The sequence below is a fragment of the Fistularia commersonii genome, chromosome 34, assembly GCF_037954325.1.
Source record: "Fistularia commersonii isolate RoL2024-O1a breed Wild chromosome 34, RoL_Fcom_v1.0, whole genome shotgun sequence".
Lineage (NCBI taxonomy): Eukaryota > Metazoa > Chordata > Actinopteri > Syngnathiformes > Fistulariidae > Fistularia > Fistularia commersonii.
In genome coordinates, this window is record NC_141317.1 from 7,218,771 (window position 1) to 7,238,848 (window position 20,078).

At 43.2% G+C, this 20,078-nt stretch overlaps 2 protein-coding genes across 2 annotated transcripts; one reads left to right on the forward strand and one right to left on the reverse strand.

Moving 5' to 3' along the window:
• Positions 1-397: 397 nt before the first annotated feature.
• On the reverse strand, positions 398-9,050 carry LOC147214441 (solute carrier family 26 member 6-like). Its single transcript, XM_086141454.1, has 18 exons — positions 8,911-9,050; positions 8,138-8,277; positions 7,091-7,201; positions 6,847-7,013; positions 6,579-6,743; positions 5,424-5,576; positions 5,204-5,286; positions 4,676-4,823; positions 3,142-3,255; positions 2,922-2,999; positions 2,727-2,822; positions 2,540-2,646; positions 2,379-2,448; positions 1,553-1,645; positions 1,285-1,395; positions 890-1,210; positions 728-782; positions 398-605 (listed from the first exon to the last, which is right to left on the reverse strand). The coding sequence occupies exons 1-18, from the start codon at positions 9,048-9,050 to the stop codon at positions 433-435; spliced, it is 2,325 nt and encodes a 774-aa protein (XP_085997580.1). The 3' UTR covers positions 398-432.
• Positions 9,051-12,695: 3,645 nt separating this feature from the next.
• Positions 12,696-19,641, forward strand: LOC147214442 (kelch repeat and BTB domain-containing protein 12-like). Its single transcript, XM_086141932.1, has 11 exons — positions 12,696-12,801; positions 15,554-15,746; positions 15,879-16,060; positions 16,451-16,583; positions 17,161-17,394; positions 17,730-18,088; positions 18,169-18,439; positions 18,677-18,824; positions 18,926-19,123; positions 19,258-19,410; positions 19,497-19,641. Exons 2-10 carry the CDS (start codon positions 15,576-15,578, stop codon positions 19,401-19,403), a joined length of 1,842 nt encoding a protein of 613 aa, XP_085998058.1. The 5' UTR covers positions 12,696-12,801; positions 15,554-15,575; the 3' UTR covers positions 19,404-19,410; positions 19,497-19,641.
• Positions 19,642-20,078: the final 437 nt, after the last annotated feature.

The following is a 20,078-nucleotide window of genomic DNA, read 5'->3' on the forward strand; positions in this document are numbered from 1 at the left end:
TACTGGCTCCTATTAGTCCTGTGTTACATTCTCCTACTCCCCCCTCTGCCTTTCCCCCGCCCCTTCTATTTTCTCTCATACACACAACAGAGAAGGGGGGGGGGATCCGGTGACGTATTGCTGGCTATCTCGTTAGAAGATGTCATAAAAAGCCCCGTTGCCATGGCAACAGCTCCCTGGGTTTCCACAGCAACCGATCGCCATGTCAAGACAAGGTTGTCGCATCCCCACTCCCTCCCCCAAAAAGGGGAGGAGTCAGTGAGGACCAATGGTGAGCAATGGAACGCGGTGTGCGGGAGGGTGCGGAGGGGGGGGATTGCGGGTTGAGGTGGCGCAACCCCAGCTGGTCACAGCCTGGAATTGCGGGAAGCATCCTTGGGGGAAATAAAAAGGGAGATAAAAATCTGAGGATTCAGAAGATCTATTTCAAGATCAATATAATGATTGTTTTTTTCTTTGGGTGGGGGAGGGACTCACATGGATGAACTCTGGTTGTCGTTTTTTGGCAATGTGGAGAACCGCGTCGTGAACGCTGACAAACACCCTGCTCAGTGGGAGAGACTCCGAAAAGAAGTCTGCTCGACGCAGCTCCTCCATGACGCAGGCTGACGTTTCACCGCACACGAAGACAGAGATGCATTAGAGAGAAGGGTATTTTGTCATCACAAAATGCTAACATCGCTTTGGAAGGATGGGAGACCCTGTTTCGTCTAAATGTATGACTGACCTTGGCAGCCTGCGAAATAGACATCTATGTCGATCTCTCCAAAATCCCTGAATGTCTGAGAGGGAAAGACGGCGGCATTTTATTGTTTGGGTTTTCTTTTGAAATGTTATGTTCAAAACATATTTTAAGAATGCATAGTAATCAAATCGCACGCGTACATACATTTCTCAAGGTCTGGATGGCGACCGTGTCCACAAAGCTGGTCGTCGAGACGTCCAAGACGATGCTGTGGGTGTCGTATCCGCTTCCCTTCCCGTAATTTCCCGGGTGGGACGCGTCGTTGCTGCTCTCGTCACCGTCCGAGTCTGACACTCTCGAGTCGTCTTGGAAAGCCCAATTCACCCTTCCGTTTCTACAGGGTTCCATCAGGCCTGAAACCACACAGCTGCTCGGCCCTGACTCCTTCAGTTCACCAGAAATGTCACCCTCGTTCTTCTCTTTCATGGAATGCACGTCACTGGAAATGTAGCTGAGGCCGTTCACCTGCAGAATATGTTATTGGTCTCTCAGCTCGACAACATAAGCCTTCATTAAATCTGTCGCTGTGTTTTTCATACTTGCTTCTTGGCCTCTTTTTTATCCCTCTTTTTCTGTTTCTCCTGGTCGTGCTTCAGTTTTGCGTCTCGCTTCTTCTTCGCCGTCAGCAGCTTCCCAATTTGGATTCCGCTCTGGGCAAATTAGCCAAGCGTTACATTAGAGAGAAATGACTGCGGGAGATAATATGGCAATAAAGGGCACTTTAGACGCCCCCTGGAAACACATCATATGATCCAATCCGAGCTTACACACAAAAACACATCCACATTAACAGACACACACACTCACCTTCTCTTGCAGGGCCTCGAAGTACATCTCAGCATTTGTGTAGTAAATTGTCGTTGATGAACGGAAGATTTTAATTCCCGGAATTTCTTTGGCCTGCAGGGAGACATCGGAATTCTGACAGGGGCACGATTTATTCCGCTTTCATTTGGACCCCCCTCCCACCCTCAGCGTGAGACCAATTCATCAACCAAACTGGTAAAACCATCACGTTTTCTCGCTTCATCCGCATTTGACAGTCAGTTCCGCAGCATGTCGGGCCGGTGGCCGATTATGTCATGTCTTGTTTCGAGGGATTTGTCGGCGCCAAAGTTCATGACACCCGGAGTGTAGTTCTCGGGGGAACGTGAATGCGGTGACATCCTGGACCCGGTCGAGGTTTTTTGCCAGACTCAAGTCACATGGTGACACCCGAGTGATCGATCTGATTATGTGACGCTCAGTCATTCAAGATTTTGCAATTCAGCTTTGATTTTCAAACTGACGAGTCATGATTTCCCTGTGATAGAGGGTTTAAGTGTCCCTATTGTAAACCGTATGCCATAAACCAATTATGAAATTGCTTTGGAGTGGGTAAGCATGTGCTTCCGTGGGCCAGGGAGAAAAAATAAACAATATAAAAGGCAAACAGGAAATAAGAGATGCATCTTTTCATAACACGTTCACGTTGTTTGGAATAAAAAAAGGTGCAAATTTGAGAATACCTTATAGTGACAGTATCAACATGCCCAGAAAGGCACAGCTGTAATTCCGGCAAAGTGACAAAGTGTCCTCTTTCTCTAGATTAAGAGAGCACAAAGTGTCTTATTTATCAAGACATGATTATTACCTCCTTGTAGCTGTCTATGTCCAGATACAAGCCGGTGCCCGGCACGTAACCCAAGATAGAATAGCGGGGTCTGAAAGACATTAAGTCGCAGGTTTACGGCAAGGACTGTCTCGCGGTCAAGCGTATCTGGAGATAGCTCATATTTTTGGTTAAATAGTTACAGTTGTGTTCTGAAGATGAAGGTGAGCAGAGAAAAGCCAACAGAGACAGCCAGACCCAAGTCCAAATTGAGCAGGATGGTGCTCAGGAATGTTACCAGCCACACAAGCTAGAGGGCAGCAACATATCCAGTGTGAAATCACACAATCTTCCACTGGAAACATCCGTGAAACAGGATTGAAGTCTTACCAAATCTACTTTGTTGGTCTTCCAAAGCATCGGCACGTCCGTGAACTGCATAAACATTCCCTTTAAATTCACGAACACTATCGCAGATAAAACAGCCTGAGGGAGAAACGCACGCAGGAGGAGAAGGGCGGGATTTAAAACCCGTGAGGAATCGTACTGATCATTAGAAAGGATCAATATAGTAAGTAGCATTACCTTTGGCAGGTCCTCAAAAAGAGGTCCTATTTTCAAAACCGTTATCAGCACAATGATGGAGGAAATCACACCTGCCACCTGTCAACACACACACACACACACACACACACACACACACACACACACACAGGGAATATAAACCGTATCAGGTTGCTCACAAGAATAGGAACGTAATTAGATCTATTTGCCCGGCACGTGGCACGGTGGTGGGTATGCTCACTTGTGTCTTGCCACCGGTGCTTTCTTGGACCAGGCTTCTGGACAAAGAGGAAGTCACAGAATAACACTGGAAAAAACCACCTACAGTGTTGCTGAGGCCAAGAGCCACAAGCTCCTGCGAGCAAGACAGACACAATATTTCATTTTTTTTTCAGGTATTTCAAGGTCAAATTCGCACTGGGAGAACAACAACGGTATTATCATCCGGGCCTTTGGCCCAAGTATGCCTGCTGTCTGTAACCTCCCGGCCAAATACGTTAATATCCTGTCTATCAACTTCATGACACCGCAGACACATTGCAGCCACACCGAGAGCAAAGGAAAGCATACTTAGAGCCTACTTGATTGCACAAAGCTTGTCGTGTATTAATGATTTATCAGGCTGCCTCTTAAGAGCGCTGAGTGCTGTCCCCGTTCGTTCTCTGCCACGTGCCTTTGCAAGAATTTGTGAGAACATCAAGAATATTTTCCTTAAAAAAGGATAAATTGCACTTTTGTTGTTTACAAGCATGCACATATCCGGGTAATGTTGCCTTTATTTCCATATATATTTATAAATACAGTTTCACACGAGCAGAGGAAACACTGAAATGATTGCCATGTTTTCATGTGGGTATGCGTGTATATCAAGAAAACACTTAATGGAATCATGTTTAAATCGAGCATAGAATATATTCTGCGCTATGTTTAACTGTCCGCTTCAACCATCAGCAGCTTTGTCACATGACATCAGAGCATTATAATATTGGGAAATATCCATGTATAATGACTGCTCTGAATACATGTTTGACCAGATAAATGAGAGTTTCAGTTTGTAACGTCCATAATGCAAGAGAAATCTGGTATATTTCTACTAATACTGTAATACTGGTACTAGTATTTCTGCAGAACATGCTGCATCATATAGATAAATATATACATTCACACTTATGCACACAAAAATGCATGTATGCAGTTACGCTTACATGCATATGAGTTAACTGTATACAGTTATGCAATCATACATATGTGTGTGCATGTGAAAAGTGAAAAAAAACTATACAAGGGATCGGCATAAACCCTTGACACGTGCCGCGAAACCAATCATACTTCCCCAAACACAGCTGTACATCAGATCCGGTCCATAGATATGAAATGTCCTGTTTTTCTTTGATTTTACGAGTCTATGTCAAGTCAAGCAGATGGGGATGTGTGGATTCCGAAGTGTTAAGTGCTGACATGTGTCGTGGAACGAGTTTTGTTATAATGTGGTAAAAAAATTGATTTCCAAACGGTGAAATTACAGTTTGTAAATAAACGCGATGTACAACTGGAAGCTTTGGAACCACATAAAAAGGCTCAATGTGCAGAATCTGTAATGGCAAAATCACGACGGTTCGCCTTGGTTGAAAACAAGGGGAAATTGAATCAGTAACTCTTAATCTAACCAAAATACCTTAAACGATTTGAAAAAAAGGAACTTGAGAAGGACAACCGATAACACAAAGACAAAGATGGGTCGAGCGTTGGCGTATCGGTCTTCCCAGAGGACTCACCTGGTTGCTATCCACCTTGTAGCCGTGTTTGAGGCCAAACGTTTTTCCCAGAGAAATATTGATGGCGTAGCCTACAATGGCCACGGCGAAGGCATCGCCGATCACATTTGAGAAAAGAGTCACGTCCGGAACGCGAGGGGCGTTAATCCTGGGAGCAGCGGGAGAGACCGAAACACGGTGAATCCGACACAATCAGCTACGGAATCATCAATATGTTCTTTTAAGCCGCATCCATCGACGCAGTTGTTCAAACAAGCATCTCTGACTGGACGTCTTCATTTAAGTCCCCATTTCCTGGAGACAAGTATGTACTTTTTGGGCAACCTGGCCTGTTCTCGTTGCAAATAGTGAGTTGTAATCCCTTGACTGTCAAAGGCTATTTTATCTAATATATGAGTAAGAGGAACTGGGACATTTCCCAAGAATCTCCTTCAAACTGGGAATTTGATTTTCTCTCGTGGACGTGTTCATTTTCAGGCTGGCCGGCCGTTAACGTGTGCATTTTTGACCGACCAGAGGATCACTTACCCACTTGGAATCTCTCCAACCACGTCGATGTTGTATTTATCAGGAAGTCCACAAAAGTGAGTGATTATTGTCGCTGCTACAATCTGTTGGAAAGGGTTGCAGGGAATTAGTATTCCATCCAGCACCGATAACCCGCAGAAACAACCGTGATCGGGATGCCTCCTGCTGGACCGCTATAGCAGCGCACAAGAACAATGGAATAAAAAACCAGGGGCCTCACCACGAAAAGTTCAATGGGGATCGGCATGGGAAGCTTTTGTCTGTAGCAGGCATTGATTTCTTTCACCACAATGAGAACGGTGAGCGTTACCAGGCTGACCACCAGCTCCGGCAGCAGGGTCTTAGGAAGCAGCTGGCAAATATCCACCAGTGTCTGGAGAGAAAGGAGGGAAAAACGGTTGGGGGCCCGAGGGGTCAGCGGGTTTATGAACTAATTCAATGCATAGATTCTGTGGAAAGCATCAAACTGGACAGACAAATAGCTTCAGCAGTCTGCTGCACATTGACAAACAGAATTAACACAGCAATAGATCCATTCAATTCTGAATAAACATTGTATATATATATATATATATATATGTGTGTATGTGTGTGTGTTTTGTTTATAATGCAAAGATTAACTGTCAAATAGCTGAGCCTCGTATCACCTGATCCGGTCCTTGTTTTGTTTCTGGCCATAATCAGGAATAACAAAAACAGAATTTCTGATCTATTCTGTGGTGTTTACTGATGCTTTGACATTCAGGAATTGATTTTTGGTTCTTTTTCTTGTGGTTAATTTCTTACTATGCTTCTTAATCCTCAGAATTTACTTATGTAAATGACCTGGTAGATTGCTGGCCTGTATCTGGACTGAGAAAAGTGAGTAAATATTAGTTCAGATACATTTTGTTTTTTGGCCATCCCCACTCAAAACAGTACATTCAGATTTTACATGGAATTGTTCAGTCTTGACTATTCTCTGTTTCATCTTTTCTCCAGGGGTTAAAAGTAAAAAGGAATTAAAATTTGTTGGATCACTTTTATTGTGCTTTCTCTTTCTTTATTCACTGAGATTTCTGGTAATTTTATATCTTTTTTTTTTTGCATTTTGTAACATTTATGACAAATTTTGCCATTTAGGTCCTGAGGACCTGGAGCTGAGGCATCTTCTAAGTTGGACTCAATGTTATAATCTACTTTCATGTCCACATTTGGGACAAACATGTTGTTATGTGGGTGTTCTCATGGAGAACTTATTTGTTTAGTTGTGTCATCTGGAATATCGTGGTATCGTGGTTGCATATCCACCGATGCTCACGATGGAATTGAGGATTATAATTAAACAAATGAAACCCCTAGAAAGCTTGTGAATAGCTCCATCTAGCGTACTTACATAAATCAGAGAGAGAGGGCCGGTGAAACGACTGGGATTGACTCCGAACAAATATTTGAGCTGGGAGATGCACACGTGACAGGCCGACGCTGTGGTGTAGCCACGAACCAGCGGCTCAGACAGGTAGGTGACCACGAAACCGAACCTCACCACGCCAAGAAGGATCTTGAGGAGAACCAAAGTTCCGCAGTCGGTCAAGAGTTGCAAAAACATGATGACAGATGATGGTTAAAACACATAAGCGATGGGTGAAAAAGAATTCTCAGACCTGGAAGATTCCTGCGAGAACTGTGAGGGAACATGCTATTTGCACCCGGGCGGCGTCTCGGTCATCGATGTTCACGCTCCCATTTGTACCATTAGCGGGGAAGTCGCTGTTCGGCGCCAACCTCTCCGTCACACTCCCGATCATGATACTGATCACGGCAAATGTACCTGGACATACCACACAAAGACCCGTAGGTTGATTTCCAAAGACAGAAGGGATGTTTGTGAGTGAATGTTTGGCTCACCGATGGAGATGTGTCTGGATGTGCCAAAGATGAAGTAGACAAGCACAGGGAAGAGTGAAGTATACAGGCCGTACACAGGACGTAAAGAAGCCAGAAGAGCGTACGCCATGCCTGGGAAAACAAATAAGAAGAGGACGTTTTATTTTCATTCTCCAAAAAAACGTCACTGACAGATAAAATGGGATGTAAAATAAAAAAAAACATAGAATGTCGATTCTTGCCAAGAGGCAATAAGTCTGTATATCTCTCATGTCAGGGAAATGTATGACTCGAGTTCTGCCAAGGAGGATATCTGTGCATACATCTTACCTACGTCTGACAAAAATTGGTGTTATTTTCAGTTGAACTAATTATTAATTCATTATCTATACCGCTTATCCTGCAGACTTTTGCGGGGGGGGGGCTGTATCCTATCCCAACTGTCATTGGGCGAGAGGTTCAACCTTTTACCCTCTCATTCACATGTCTGGGCAATTGGGTCTCCGATGAACCTCGTGCATGTTATTAGACTGTGGGAGGAAACCAGAGAAGCCGTGGACATGGAGAGAACATGGAGAGTCCACACAGAAAGGCTCCCCTGTAAAAACCCAACCGGGGGCCGTCTTGCTGCTTCCCATGCCACACTTGGACTAAATAAAATCAGCAATTATGCGCTTACACCGCTATGGGAAAGAAATCGTAACTGAAAAGAAAATTCGAAAGGTACGTGTGTGTTTCACAAAACATCTACATGCTTCCCTCAGCCGCAGGGAATCTTCAATCTTTGTAGTTACGGTTAACAGTTAGGACAATTCATATTTCATTGTATTTCTTATTCTTCCTCCTTTCTACTATTATCTATTACTGTTATGTTTTTTACTTGAAACTCTGGCACAACAATTTCCTTCGGGATTAATAAAGTTGTTCTCATCTCATCTCATCTCATCTCATGCCGTATCTCACTAACTGACATAGTTGCTCTGTTAATATTCTTCATCTATTCTTTGCATCTGGCCTCATGTGAGGCTTGCAACCTGTGCACACTTGCAGGCATACAGCGATACAGACCCTGTGGGAGATGCATGATTCCCACACTGCAGCCGGAGATCAGATCCCCGATGGCATTTTCCCTGATGGAATATTTGGGCAGCCATTCAAGAACCGGAACCCAACTCAACACCGTCTGCTTCAGCCTGGGAACAGAACACCTGCAGGATTCAGAGAGCGAGAGAAAGGAGGAGAGAGAGAGTTTCATGTGAATGTCGCTCTTACTCGACCATACAATTCGTAGTTCAGGTTACTCTGTGAGTGCCTGCAAAGTCATTTCATGAAAATGTAAATGTGTATTTCCTTTGCTTTCCCGTTCCAGTTTCGGAGAAGATACATTTGTGTCGATTGGATTTGTCCTGCAACCGCTGGTAAATGAAACACTTTATTTTGCCGGTCTGACACAGTAGAGTGTCAATATTTTAATTAATTTTGATTAATGTTTCTCAATCCACAAGATGAAGATCTGTATGAACAAATATTTATTTATTTTTCTTCTTCCCCCCAAAAAGGGGGTTTTATGATTTGCTCTCAAGATGCCGCTTATCATCCCGTTTTAAAATGACAAGGCAGCTCCAATTTAATTTCAGCTGATTTTGCAGATTATCATGAAATGGTCTTCCTACAACAGTGAACTTTGCTCAATGATTATTGTTCAGTGACTCATATTAATCGGGTAATCAGCAATTTTTAATCAGAATTGACAAAGAGACCTTCAGCAGACAGGAAGACATTAAAACAGCATGTGAGTAATCACATCGTATTTCTGATTCGTGTTCCATTCAGATTTTTACCTCAGGCGCTCTTTCGCGCGTTCATGAAGGGTCGGCTCAATCGACCGCCTTCCCTTCTGAGCGACTTCCTCCAGAAGCAGCTGATCGAGAACCTGCCGTTTGACGAAATAGTCCCCTTGTGAAAAGTCCTCCATGTTCATCTGACCGAGTCTGGCAAGTTCAGAAAAAACCCCGCCGTGTCTGTCGGGACCTCGTCCTGTGACTGCGGGTCCTCACCAGTGGAGAAGCCACTTGTACGAGGCGTCTCTGTGCTCTCTACTGATTAACAGGTCCTTTTTTGTGGGCAGTGGGAGTGACTTCCTCCCTTACAGGGTGATGGGCTGGCCCACAGGTGTTCTGCATAAACAAACCTCAGGTAAGGTGCGCTTGTCAGTGTCTGTATTTCTCAACCAGGAGGTTCAACTTTGCAGAACCTCCAGCTGAGACCTGACATGAAAATAATATACTGAAATGCCGGTCGCATCAAGTTATCGAGATGCAAATATTCAAGATTGAGATGTTTCTATCTTCTTTTTTTTACATAGTTTATAAAGGACGCGATAACTTCGATGCGTGGCAGACCGAATCATTCCTTTCTTGTTTCTCCATTCAAGAGGTAGTAGTTATAGCTTTGGTTTATTCAAATGTTTTTTCTCGGACGCCAAAACTTCACCTAACAGCTGTTTTATTCAATCGCTCTATTGCGTAATTGTGGTTTTAAAATCCATTAAGAATAAGAATAAGAATAAGAACAACTTTATTTATCCCGAAGGAAATTGTAGTGCCAGAGTTTCAAGTAAAACATAACAATAATATATAATAGTAGGAAATTGTATAAACAATTGTATTGTATTACCCTGAAGAAATTGCCGAATGAAAATTCTGTCATCGTCTACTTGCAACCTAAATCACTAGGAGGTGAAGGTTCAGTGAAGTGGATTCGTTACCAATCTTTTTCAAATGTATATAATAGCAAAAATAGTTAGAACTGGCATTTGTATTCCTTGATAATGTTGAAAGAATGAGGGAAAAACAGAAAGAAAGAAGGAGAAAGGGACTCTTCTAGGGTCCAATAAACCACCATGGTCTATTTTCTGATCCGAGCACAAAAATGTTGTGTTTGCCAAAGAACTGGGCGCCCCAATAACACAAAGTCACTGGTCTCACTCCTGACACGACGGCGTCAGATAACCTATTTGATCTCCACGGAGCTGGTTAACGTTTAAAGGCTTGTGTTTGTCAGAAAGGCTTTTGGCATTGACTGAGGAACACTCTGTTGGTCCGAAGGTGTGGGAATTGACGGGGTAGATCGGGTGGAGAAAGCTGAACCTGGATGACGTAATTACAGCAAAACTGAATTTGATGGACAATATAATTCCAAATGGCATTAAACCACAAAAGCTTGTTGAAAAGGAAAACTTTTAAAGAGCATGCACACACAAACATAGTTTCCTTCGTGTTTTTATATCTATACGTATTTACATACAGTACATTTTTAGTAAACGTTATGCTATTATGATATTTTTACAGATAAGATTAAATGATGGGGTATAGTTGTATTCAACATTTCATTTTATGGTATTTTTCTGGTCAAATTGAGGACGATGCAGGCCTGCTGCACGCCTACAGTGCCTGGGGGCCTTCTTTTTTTATCATTTGGAATATTTGTGCTCAAATGTATTCCCGGATCTGTTTTTTTCTGCTTTTTCTTTTTTTTAAGAAAGACTCCGCTGTGAGTTATGTGGGATAACTGAGGGTGAATCACTTTTTCTGAGTAAAATGACTAACATTATTACATGGAACAGAAAACATTCTTGCACATATTAACCCCGTGCAGTTACAACTTTGGAACGTTTTTACTTATTAGGCAGTTCCGGCAGCATAACCGAAATGGGAACTTGATGGCCACCTGTCTCGTGTTGAAGGTTACAGGAATTTAAAATAGCATTATTTGGGTCTTGAAGGCGACGTACAGCATCCATGTAATGGAAAGAATAAGTCGGTGTTCCCTGCCGGCCATTCAGAAAGGAGACTGTGGTGTTCAATGCAGGATCTCAGTGCACATCCACGCTCTTGCATTAACTCTTATCAGTAGGCAAATAGTGGGATAATCATTTAACTGCTGGGATGAAGAGGTGAAGTGTTTGATGACCCATTTGAAGTTGTAGATGTTTCTTGTTGACTTAGTGGCAAGTACGGGTGCTTTTCCAGAACTAGTTTCTCAAAGTGCTCCAATTATTACACGTAATGTTTAAAAGAGGAAATAAAAAGAGGGGCTAGCTGGATATTACATGGAGGAAACGACACCAATTTCCAGCTTTTCAAAAGAAACAGTTCAAAATTGATGGAAACTCTGGTTTTAGGTTGAAGCTTTTTACAATTATAGAATAAGAAGAAATTGATATTTATGTAAACTTTAAATTGAAGCTCTGATATGAAGATTTCACATATTTGTTATTCATATTCAACAACAAAAGGTGAGGTGACAGGAGGTGTCATCGTCCCGCTCTTGTTTTCCCCAATTGTTTTCCAGTCACATCCCCGGGTGCAGTTAAGCATCCTGTGTTACACAACACCATTAGCAAAACATTATGCGTCTATGAGTTTACAGGCGCCATAGATTAATCAGTTACTCCTGGTCGGGCTGTGTTTTTTGAACTCGTGTCCACATGTGAATTGTTATTTCCTATGTGTGTAGTCTGTCACATTGCCAGCGCTTTATCAGGAACTTTGATTAGTGTCCGTTTTTAGTGCACCCAAGAGTTTTGATGAGTTCACAACTTGAAGGGAGAAGTAGATGAAATAGGCTTGAGTGTGTCATAAATCATTTTTGAATGTCTTTCTGATAAAACAAGGCGACTATAAAAACCAATCCCGCCATATACTACAAAAACATAACCGATATTGTGTTTGATCGAGCATTATAAAACATACCGTGGCGAAGCCAATCAAACCAATGTCATTGATCTCACCTGTCCACGCCCACTTGCCAGCCACAGCCCAGCTCCCAGTGTCTGACTGATTAGGAATTGACAACACCAGACACACCAATCTGGTGTTGTGACGAATCCATTTCGCCAGCCTGACTCTCTTTAAAAGAACCCACCAGATGCATGCGTTCTTTGGTCTTGTTGCCAAATAGACCACTTGAATTCTTGGTCTCCAAACCAAGTTGCTGTTTGTGTCGAGCCGGCAATAAATACGTAGAAAAGAGGATGAGAGGTCTGGAGGATATGTAACAGCTACATGTCTGGTCACGTTGAAGAAACAAACTTTAAAAGGCCTTAAAAAAATGGAAATAACAAAGCAAAGGGGCTTTTTGGACAGCAGTCCCGGCCCATCCTAAAGCATGTAAAATAAGAACAATCATGCAAGGAGTATACATAACATATACTCTTGTGTATACATAATGAAGAAAAAATATTATTTTCTGAAACGCGATGAGAAAAGAACATCTCTGGTCACTGAAATGAGGCATATTTTGGTCGAATATGAGGCGGTGACTGTCCGAGTTGGAGAATGCGGCTCTGCAGGAATATTCAAGAACCCAATCACAATACGACTCATTTGAAAACCAGTGTCTGCTTATGAAGAAGTTCAGTCGAGTAATTTTTCCTTTTTTTTTGCAAAAGGCCTGGTTTGGAGCAAAATAAGAGATTGTTTTTGATCAATATTTCTCAAGCACCAATGTAAGTGATTAATGAAAAAGCAGATGTGATAGAGTCGAACCACTGAATGATTGTTTGCTCTCTCCCAGAAACCTGAACAGACTGTGCAACTATCTGGTCTATTTTAAGCCGATTTGACCATGTGGTTCACCGCTCGGACGGCAAATGGAGGACTGAACAAGACAGACTGGCCAGCTACAAACACAAACAGTGGGAGAAAGTGAGAAACCTCAGGACACTCCTGGTACAGTCGCTTTCTTGTATCATTGTTTTTTAATTGCCTGCTAATACTGTATGTTGCTTTTTGCACTGTGAATTTTGCACTTGCACCTGTATTTGTTCAGCAAACTCCCTGAAGCTATTATGATTTTAGTTGTGAGCATGTGACCTGAAGAGGCATTTCTCTGCAGTGGCAGACTTAATGACATGTAAACATGGACAAATGAGGGCCAATGCAAAATTAAACAGCAAAGATAGACTTCACTGCTCTCCGCACTCCCTTTGTGTCAGTGTTTATATATATATATATATATATATATATATATGAAGCGCTCCAAGTGCACAGTTTACTAGGTCAGACAGAGTTTTACCATGAGTCATTTGTGCAACATGTCTTTGTGTTTCTGAGAGGATGGAAAGAGTACTTTGAAGAGCTGCTGAATGTGGAAAATGAAAGAGAGGCAAGGGTAGAAGAGGTGACTATTGTAGACCACAAAGTAGCACAGATTAGTAAAAGTGAAGTGAGGAAGGCATTAAGGAGGATGAAGAGTGGAAAGGCAGTTGGTCCTGATGATATACCTGTGGAGGTGTCTAGGAGAGACAGCAGTAGAGTTTCTAACTAGACTACTCAACAGGATCTTAGAAAGTGAGAAGATGCCTGAAGAATGGGGACAAAGTGTGATGGTGCCCATTTTTAAGAATAAGGGGGATGTGCAGAATTGCAGCAACTGTAGAGGGATAAAGTTATGGGAAAGAGTTATGGGAAAGAGTAGTGGAAACTAGACTGAGAGCAAAAGTCAGCATTAGTGAACAGCAGTGTGGCCTCATGCCTAGAAAGAGTACCGGTACCAGAGATGCAGTATTTGCTTTGAGAATGCTAATAGAGAAGTACAGAGAAGGCCAGAGGGAGCTGCATTGTGTTTTTGTAGACCTAGAAAAAACATATGACAGGGTGCCAAGAGAGGAGCTTTGGTACTGTGTGAGAAAATCGGGAGGGGCAGAGAAGTAAATTAGACTGGTGCAGGACATGTATGCTGGCTGTGAGACAGTGGTGCGGTGTGCTGTAGGGGTAGCAGAGAAGTTCAAGGTGGAGGTGGGACTCCATCAGGGATCAGCTCTGAAGCCCCTTCTTGTTTGCAGTGGTGATGGACAGGCTGCCAGATGAGGTTTAACGGGAATGGACTCCATGGACCGTGATGTTTGCGGATGACATAGTCATCTGCAGTAAAAGTAGGGAACAGGTTGAGGAAAGTCTAGAGAGGTGGAGGTATGCTCTGGAAAGGAGAGGAATGAAGGTTAGTCGCAGCAAGACAGAGTATATATGTGTGAATGAGAGGAACCCGGGTGGAACGGTGAGGCTACAGGGAGTGGAGATCAAGAAGCTGGAGGATTTCAGGTACTTAGGGTCGACAGTCCAGAGCAACGGAGAGTGTGGAAAAGAGGTGAAGAGACGAGTCCAAGCAGGTTGGAATGGGCGGAGAAAAGTGTCAGGGGCACTATGTGATAGAAGACTGTTGGTCAGAATAAAAGGAAAGGTGTACAAGACAGTGGTGAGATCAGCGATGCTGTATGGACTAGAAACAGTTACAATGACAAAAAGACAGGAGACAGAGCTCGAGGTTGCAGAGATGAAAATACCAAGGTTCTTTTTGGGAGTGACCAGGATGGATAGGATCAGGAAAGAGCCCATTAGAGGAACAGCACATATTAGATGTTTTGGAGAGAAGGTCAGAGAAGCCAGACTGAGATGGTTCGGTCATGTACAAAGGAGAGATAGTGAATATATCTGTAGATGGATACTGGAATTGTAGCTGCCAGGCAGGAGGTCTCGAGGAAGACCAAAGAGAGGATTTATGGACGTCGTGAGAGAGGATGTGAAGGTAGTTGGTGTGAGAGGATACGGAGAATAGGGTTAAATGGAGGAGATTGATTCGCTGTGGCGACCTCTGAGGGAAAAGCCAAAAGGAGAAGAGGAAGTCTTTTTTTGACCCTACAACCAAATCAATTTGATTTAGAACCAACCACAAAAATGCATCTTGTTGCAATTTTGTGGTCTGATTTTCCTTTCTCACTGAAAGATAAAGGGGAAAAAAAACTTTTCCGATCAGAAACTGGTATATAATTGCAAAGCATGACTTTTGCTTGATTTGAGCAGTGATGTTATTCAGAACTGTATTTCATTCCTGTCATTCCTTTGGACCGCTGAATAGACATAATTAATTCGGTCAAAACCTGTTATGCAAGTGGATCTATTTCTTTTGAGTGTTATTTGAGTGAGACTTAAACAGGATGTGACATTAAAATGATTTTCAACAGCCCGCTTCATTGGCAGCCATTAATTCGTTCATGAATCCCATGAGAACCAGGCTGTGGGACGTGGGTCTGTGCCGGAAGCTAAATAAAATTTATTACAATACAAATTTAGTACATATTTTGTACTTATCTAGTACATTTTTTTTGCCCATCAAACCTACTTGAATTAATTCAAAAAAAACATGGGAAAGTGCGATGAGGTTGCAGAGTCTGTGTTTGAAAGAGGACCTTCTGGGGGAATTCAAGGCCTGTGAAAATAAATTCAAATATATTTGCACTTTATTTTAGGGGATGATGTTTTATTTTTTATTGTATTTTACTTGGAGAGGCTATGGGTCATCATTGAACAAGTTATTTCTGGGCCAAGTTGTAGCGCAACAAAACCAAGTAGTGCAATGAACCAAATTGACCACCTGATGTTTTCTACACTTTAATAAATATACTTCACACTGCTTTGCCAAAAGGTCTCCCTCTGATCATCAGTCCATGGACGACCTTGTGCTGACCTCTGCTCAGGCAGAGCACGGTTCAGTTCTGCTCAGACAGCTGGAAAAGATGAGAGCGGTCGGCGAGCTCACCGACGTGGTTCTCCTGGCTGAAGGGATTCCCTTTTCTTGCCACAAAGTGGTGCTGTCTGCCTTCAGCCCTTATTTCCAGGTAGAGCAACAACTCAGCGCACATTTGTTTACTGAAAGAAGCAAAGCTTACAAATTTGTGTGTAAAGCTATTTGCATCAGTCATTTTGCCATTTATTCTTTTTTATTTTTGGAAAATTCCCATTCGATCCAGGCCATGTTTACATGCGGGCTCAAAGAAACCCGGGGAGGAGAGGTATCTCTCAGAGACACTCCTGCGCAGAGCCTGAAGCTGCTCTTGGATTACATGTACCGAGCCGAATTGTCTCTCTCCAACGATAACATCCAGGGAGTGGCCGCAGCCGCCTTCCTACTCCATGTGGACGGGGCCTTTCGGTGGGACTGGAACCTCTATAAATACACCTGCGGAATAAAACTAACATGACTTTCACGCCTGTAAAACAGAACAATGTGCCGATTTAATTGTTTTCTACCTGTAAGATCATCTGATCCGGTCATCTGGACTAAAGGGACTTTTTGTCTTACTTGAATTTATTATTGTGGTTGAAATTCTCAAAACAGATATAAACACACAATAGGAAAAAAAGTGCAAGACTTCAATTTGCCTGCTTTTTGCAATACATGGTAAAAAAAAATCCAAACAGATTTTTGGATTCAATATTTCTAATTGATATACTAAGACAGTTTGAGAAATGGCGAGGATGAGGATAGCGATTCAGATTGATGTTCATCTACAATTGCCACCTGGTATTTTTGTGGCTTCAGATTGTGTCAGAGACATATGGAGACCCATATGGACCCCTCAAACTGTGTGGGTCTTTACAACTGGGCCAGAGGCCTGGGGGCTTCCTGTCTGGCTGATTCCGCCTTACGATACCTATGCCAGCACTTTGCAGAGGTGAGACATTTACTTTCACCAAAGTCAGATATTGTAGCGCCGGCTCCGAAGCTAACTGGTCTAAAGAAATTCATGTGCTCATTCTGGATGATCGCTTTAAATGTTCTTTGTTCCAAATGAGCAGCACAAACACCCTTTGTGACTCTTGTTTTTTTAGCTAATTAATCCCAGAGGTAAACAATGCAGAGAATGCAGGTACTTAAGTGAAAGCAGTTTCCCCCTGAGTGGCTTAAGAATCACACACTTAGTCATGAAAATGAGATTGTTTCTATCACTGTGACAGAGAGATAACATCTTGGGAAATGTAGTGACAGGAAAGTGAATAATTATTGCCAAATCAGATTGAAGTACATGTACAGAACCTCAAAATTACTATTTCAGTAAATTAGGTATGGTTTTGTCCTCATATAGCCACAGAAATTAGTTGTATTTAATACATGTGTGGCATTACTTTTTTACTTTTTCTTGCCCTGGTATTTACCCAAGACCCAAGAGCTCCGTTAAGGGGTTCTTCAACTCACTGACCGCCATTTTTTTTTTTTTTTTTGGGTGTCCTCTTTTAATCATCTGCATCTAGGTCTGTGAAGAAGAAGAAGTGCTGGAACTGGATGCTCAGACACTCGCGGAACTGCTTGCTTCAGATGCTCTGAACATATCGCAGGAGGAGGTCGTGCTGGAGCTGGTGTTGCGTTGGGTGGAGAAGCACAGGGGGGATTTGCAGAGTGAAGCCCAGGCCGTTGGGTTACTCAGGCGAGTCCGGCTGGAGCTGGTGGACCCTGGATTCCTCCGAAAAGCCAGGAGAAGAAACCCGGTGAGAAGAGAAAGAAAAGGAACAGCCAAATAACAGTCACATAAACATGAGACTTTTATCTATGCAAGCATTGATTTAATGCCATAAGAGGTAAAACACAAAAAAAAAAAAACAGCAAAACCAATATTGTTCCTGCAATGTACCATGAAATGCTATAACCTTCAACTCAATTGCCATTAGAAACATTTCAGCAAACATTTGGTGATTTAAATATTCAGTTAAGCACGAGTGGATTTAAAATACACAATGTAAAATCAACATTTCATAATAATATATAAAAATAAATGCACACTTGGGCCCATTGATATTAACATACCTTGAATTCATTCTCCAAGGTATTGCTGCGGGATGCAGAGTGCTTTGGGATGATTGATGCTGCTCTCCAGACCTCGTGTCTTTCCGAGACGTCCACGCCACCGAGGCCGGCGCTACGATATGGCATGGAGACCACTGACCTTCTGGTCTGCCTCGGCGGAGTGGATAAGGACGGCGTGCCGGCCCGACGTGGAGGACTTGCAGATCTGAGCTTTTGCTTTGCACCCCAAGGTAGACGGACTTACTACATCCCCTCTCCGCTGAGAGGCACTCGGGGCGAGGGCCAGGTCACAGCAGGTGGTGTGACACGAGACAACGTTATTGTGGTTGCCGTAGAGTCCGAAGATCAGCAGAGAACGAAGAGGGTGGATCTGTGGAGGTGTGTGCTAGAGTTTGTGTCCATATTCTTGAGAGGGGCCGCTTTCAACAACAGATATAACCTTCCTGCTTATGTTGCAGGTACGATAATGAGGAGAACAGCTGGGTGGAGCTTTGCTCAGCGGCATACAGAGACATGTATGCTTTCGGGGTGCTGGGAGATGCCCTCTATTTAATAGGAGGACAGATGAAAGTACACAATCATTACGTCATCACAGACAGTGTGCAGAGATGGTCAATGAAGAGAGGCTCCAGCTGGCTCAGTTTTGCGCCTTTGCCTTTGCCTTTAGCCTGCCACTGTGCCGTCACCGTAAAGGAGCATCTTTATGTGCTGGGGGGGTGGACGCCACAGGTACTAAAGCCAGCAGCTGATGACAAACATATTCATATTATTTCAAGCCAAAGGGTGTTAAAAGCTGGCCTTCTGGTTTTGATGCAGGAAAACTGAGTCGCCACTGTTTGCCAATTTAATACTCTACAGTCGCATACTTCTACAAGAGATGAAAAATGAGTCTGTAGATGTATCACAAACATCAGCGCTCCGCCAGTTTACTCCTCTATCTTTCCCCTCCCTCCTCCCCAATGTCAGCACCTGCCAGATGAAGATCCAGACAAGCTGAGTAACCGTGTGTTTCGGTTTGACCCGGGTGTGGACAGGTGGACCGAGTTAGCCAGGATGAAGCACTCCAGATACCGCTGCGGTTCAGCTGTACTCAACGGAGAAATTTACATACTAGGTCAGACGTCAAGGCAGACTCCAACTTCTAAATATATTTTCTGTTTTTGGACAAAACAAGTTTTTATGTTGAACGAAGGTATGTGTGTGGGTGTGTTTTAGGTGGTATAGGATGTGAGGGAGAGGACCGTGGACAGTCACGTCGCTGTCTGAGCTCAGTGGAGATCTATAACCCAAACACAGATACCTGGAGGCAAGGCCCGACCCTGCCCATGTCCTTCCTCTCCCTCAGAACCAACAGCTCCAATGTGGGAGTGGTGGGGGGCAAACTCTTCCTCTGTGGATACTACAAAGGGGCCGGTCAGTGAAGAATACCAGCCCTTGTAGGCTGAGTGAACACAATGAGTCAACGTCTGTTGCCTTACTCATGAGAAAGTGCCTTTGCAAATTGGATTATGCCACAATAAACTGCATGCTTTGTCCCGTGAACGCAGGCCGTCATGAGATCATCACCAAGGAGATTTTGGAGCTGGACCCTCAGGACAATGTGTGGACAGTGGTGGAGAGACGCGCGGGAATGCATGACAGCTACGACGTCTGTCTGGTAGCCATCCTCAATCCACGAGACTTCGCCACGTGACATCATCGTGAGCCATCCACTAAACCGAATTGTGTCAGATTCCCGCATACAAGATTCACGAGGGAAGTTCTCCGTTTTCCTTTTTCCTTTCAGCTGCTCCATTCAGGGGTCGTCACAGTGAACCATTTTCCTACATCAAGACTCCTGTATCCTCTTCCATCACACCAACTGACTTCATGTCCTCTTTCGCTAAATTGATAAATCTCCTTTGTGGTCATGCTCGAGGCCTCCCAGCAAGGCAGTTATTAGAAAGGTTAATGTATTGAGCTTAATCAGGTTGGTTGTTTTTACAGTTTGCCATTTGCACATTCATGTTGCCAATTGTTATTTAAATATTTTTGTGTAAAGAATATGACAGTAGAGTTGAGCATTTGACGTTTTCCATAATAGTTGGCTTGGCGTAACTTCCTCTGCTTCTCATTGGTCAGTTTGTGGACACGTGATTAGTAACCAGGAAGTAAGGGTTGTTGAGAGGCTGTGGAAGCGTGGACATTAAAATTAGGTGCTGCTGGAAAAAAAAAACTTCGTTTCCTCAGTTAAGACGTCCAACCAACACATGTTCCAAAACGTTAAGGTTTTTTTTTCAAAAAATGGAAAATGCTGTCACGATTTTTTAGCTTGTTTTTTTTTCCACAGGCCCGTGATTTTTATTTTTTATTTTGTTTTATCTATTTA

What these genes read in the sequence shown, in the direction of transcription:
- LOC147214441 (XM_086141454.1), bottom strand. Translation starts at nt 9,050, where the DNA reads ATGAACATGGAGGACTTTTCACAAGGGGACTATTTCGTCAAACGGCAG. An exon ending in TTCTCGCAGGAATCTTCCAG is followed by an intron (nt 6,744 to 6,846) that starts GTCTGAGAATTC and finishes GTTCTCCTCAAG; the next exon opens with ATCCTTCTTGGCGTGGTGAG. An exon ending in AGACCAACAAAGTAGATTTG is followed by an intron (nt 2,647 to 2,726) that starts GTAAGACTTCAA and finishes GCTGCCCTCTAG; the next exon opens with CTTGTGTGGCTGGTAACATT.
- LOC147214442 (XM_086141932.1), top strand. Translation starts at nt 15,576, where the DNA reads ATGGACGACCTTGTGCTGACCTCTGCTCAGGCAGAGCACGGTTCAGTT. An exon ending in TGGGGGGGTGGACGCCACAG is followed by an intron (nt 18,440 to 18,676) that starts GTACTAAAGCCA and finishes CCCCAATGTCAG; the next exon opens with CACCTGCCAGATGAAGATCC. An exon ending in CGGAGAAATTTACATACTAG is followed by an intron (nt 18,825 to 18,925) that starts GTCAGACGTCAA and finishes GGTGTGTTTTAG; the next exon opens with GTGGTATAGGATGTGAGGGA.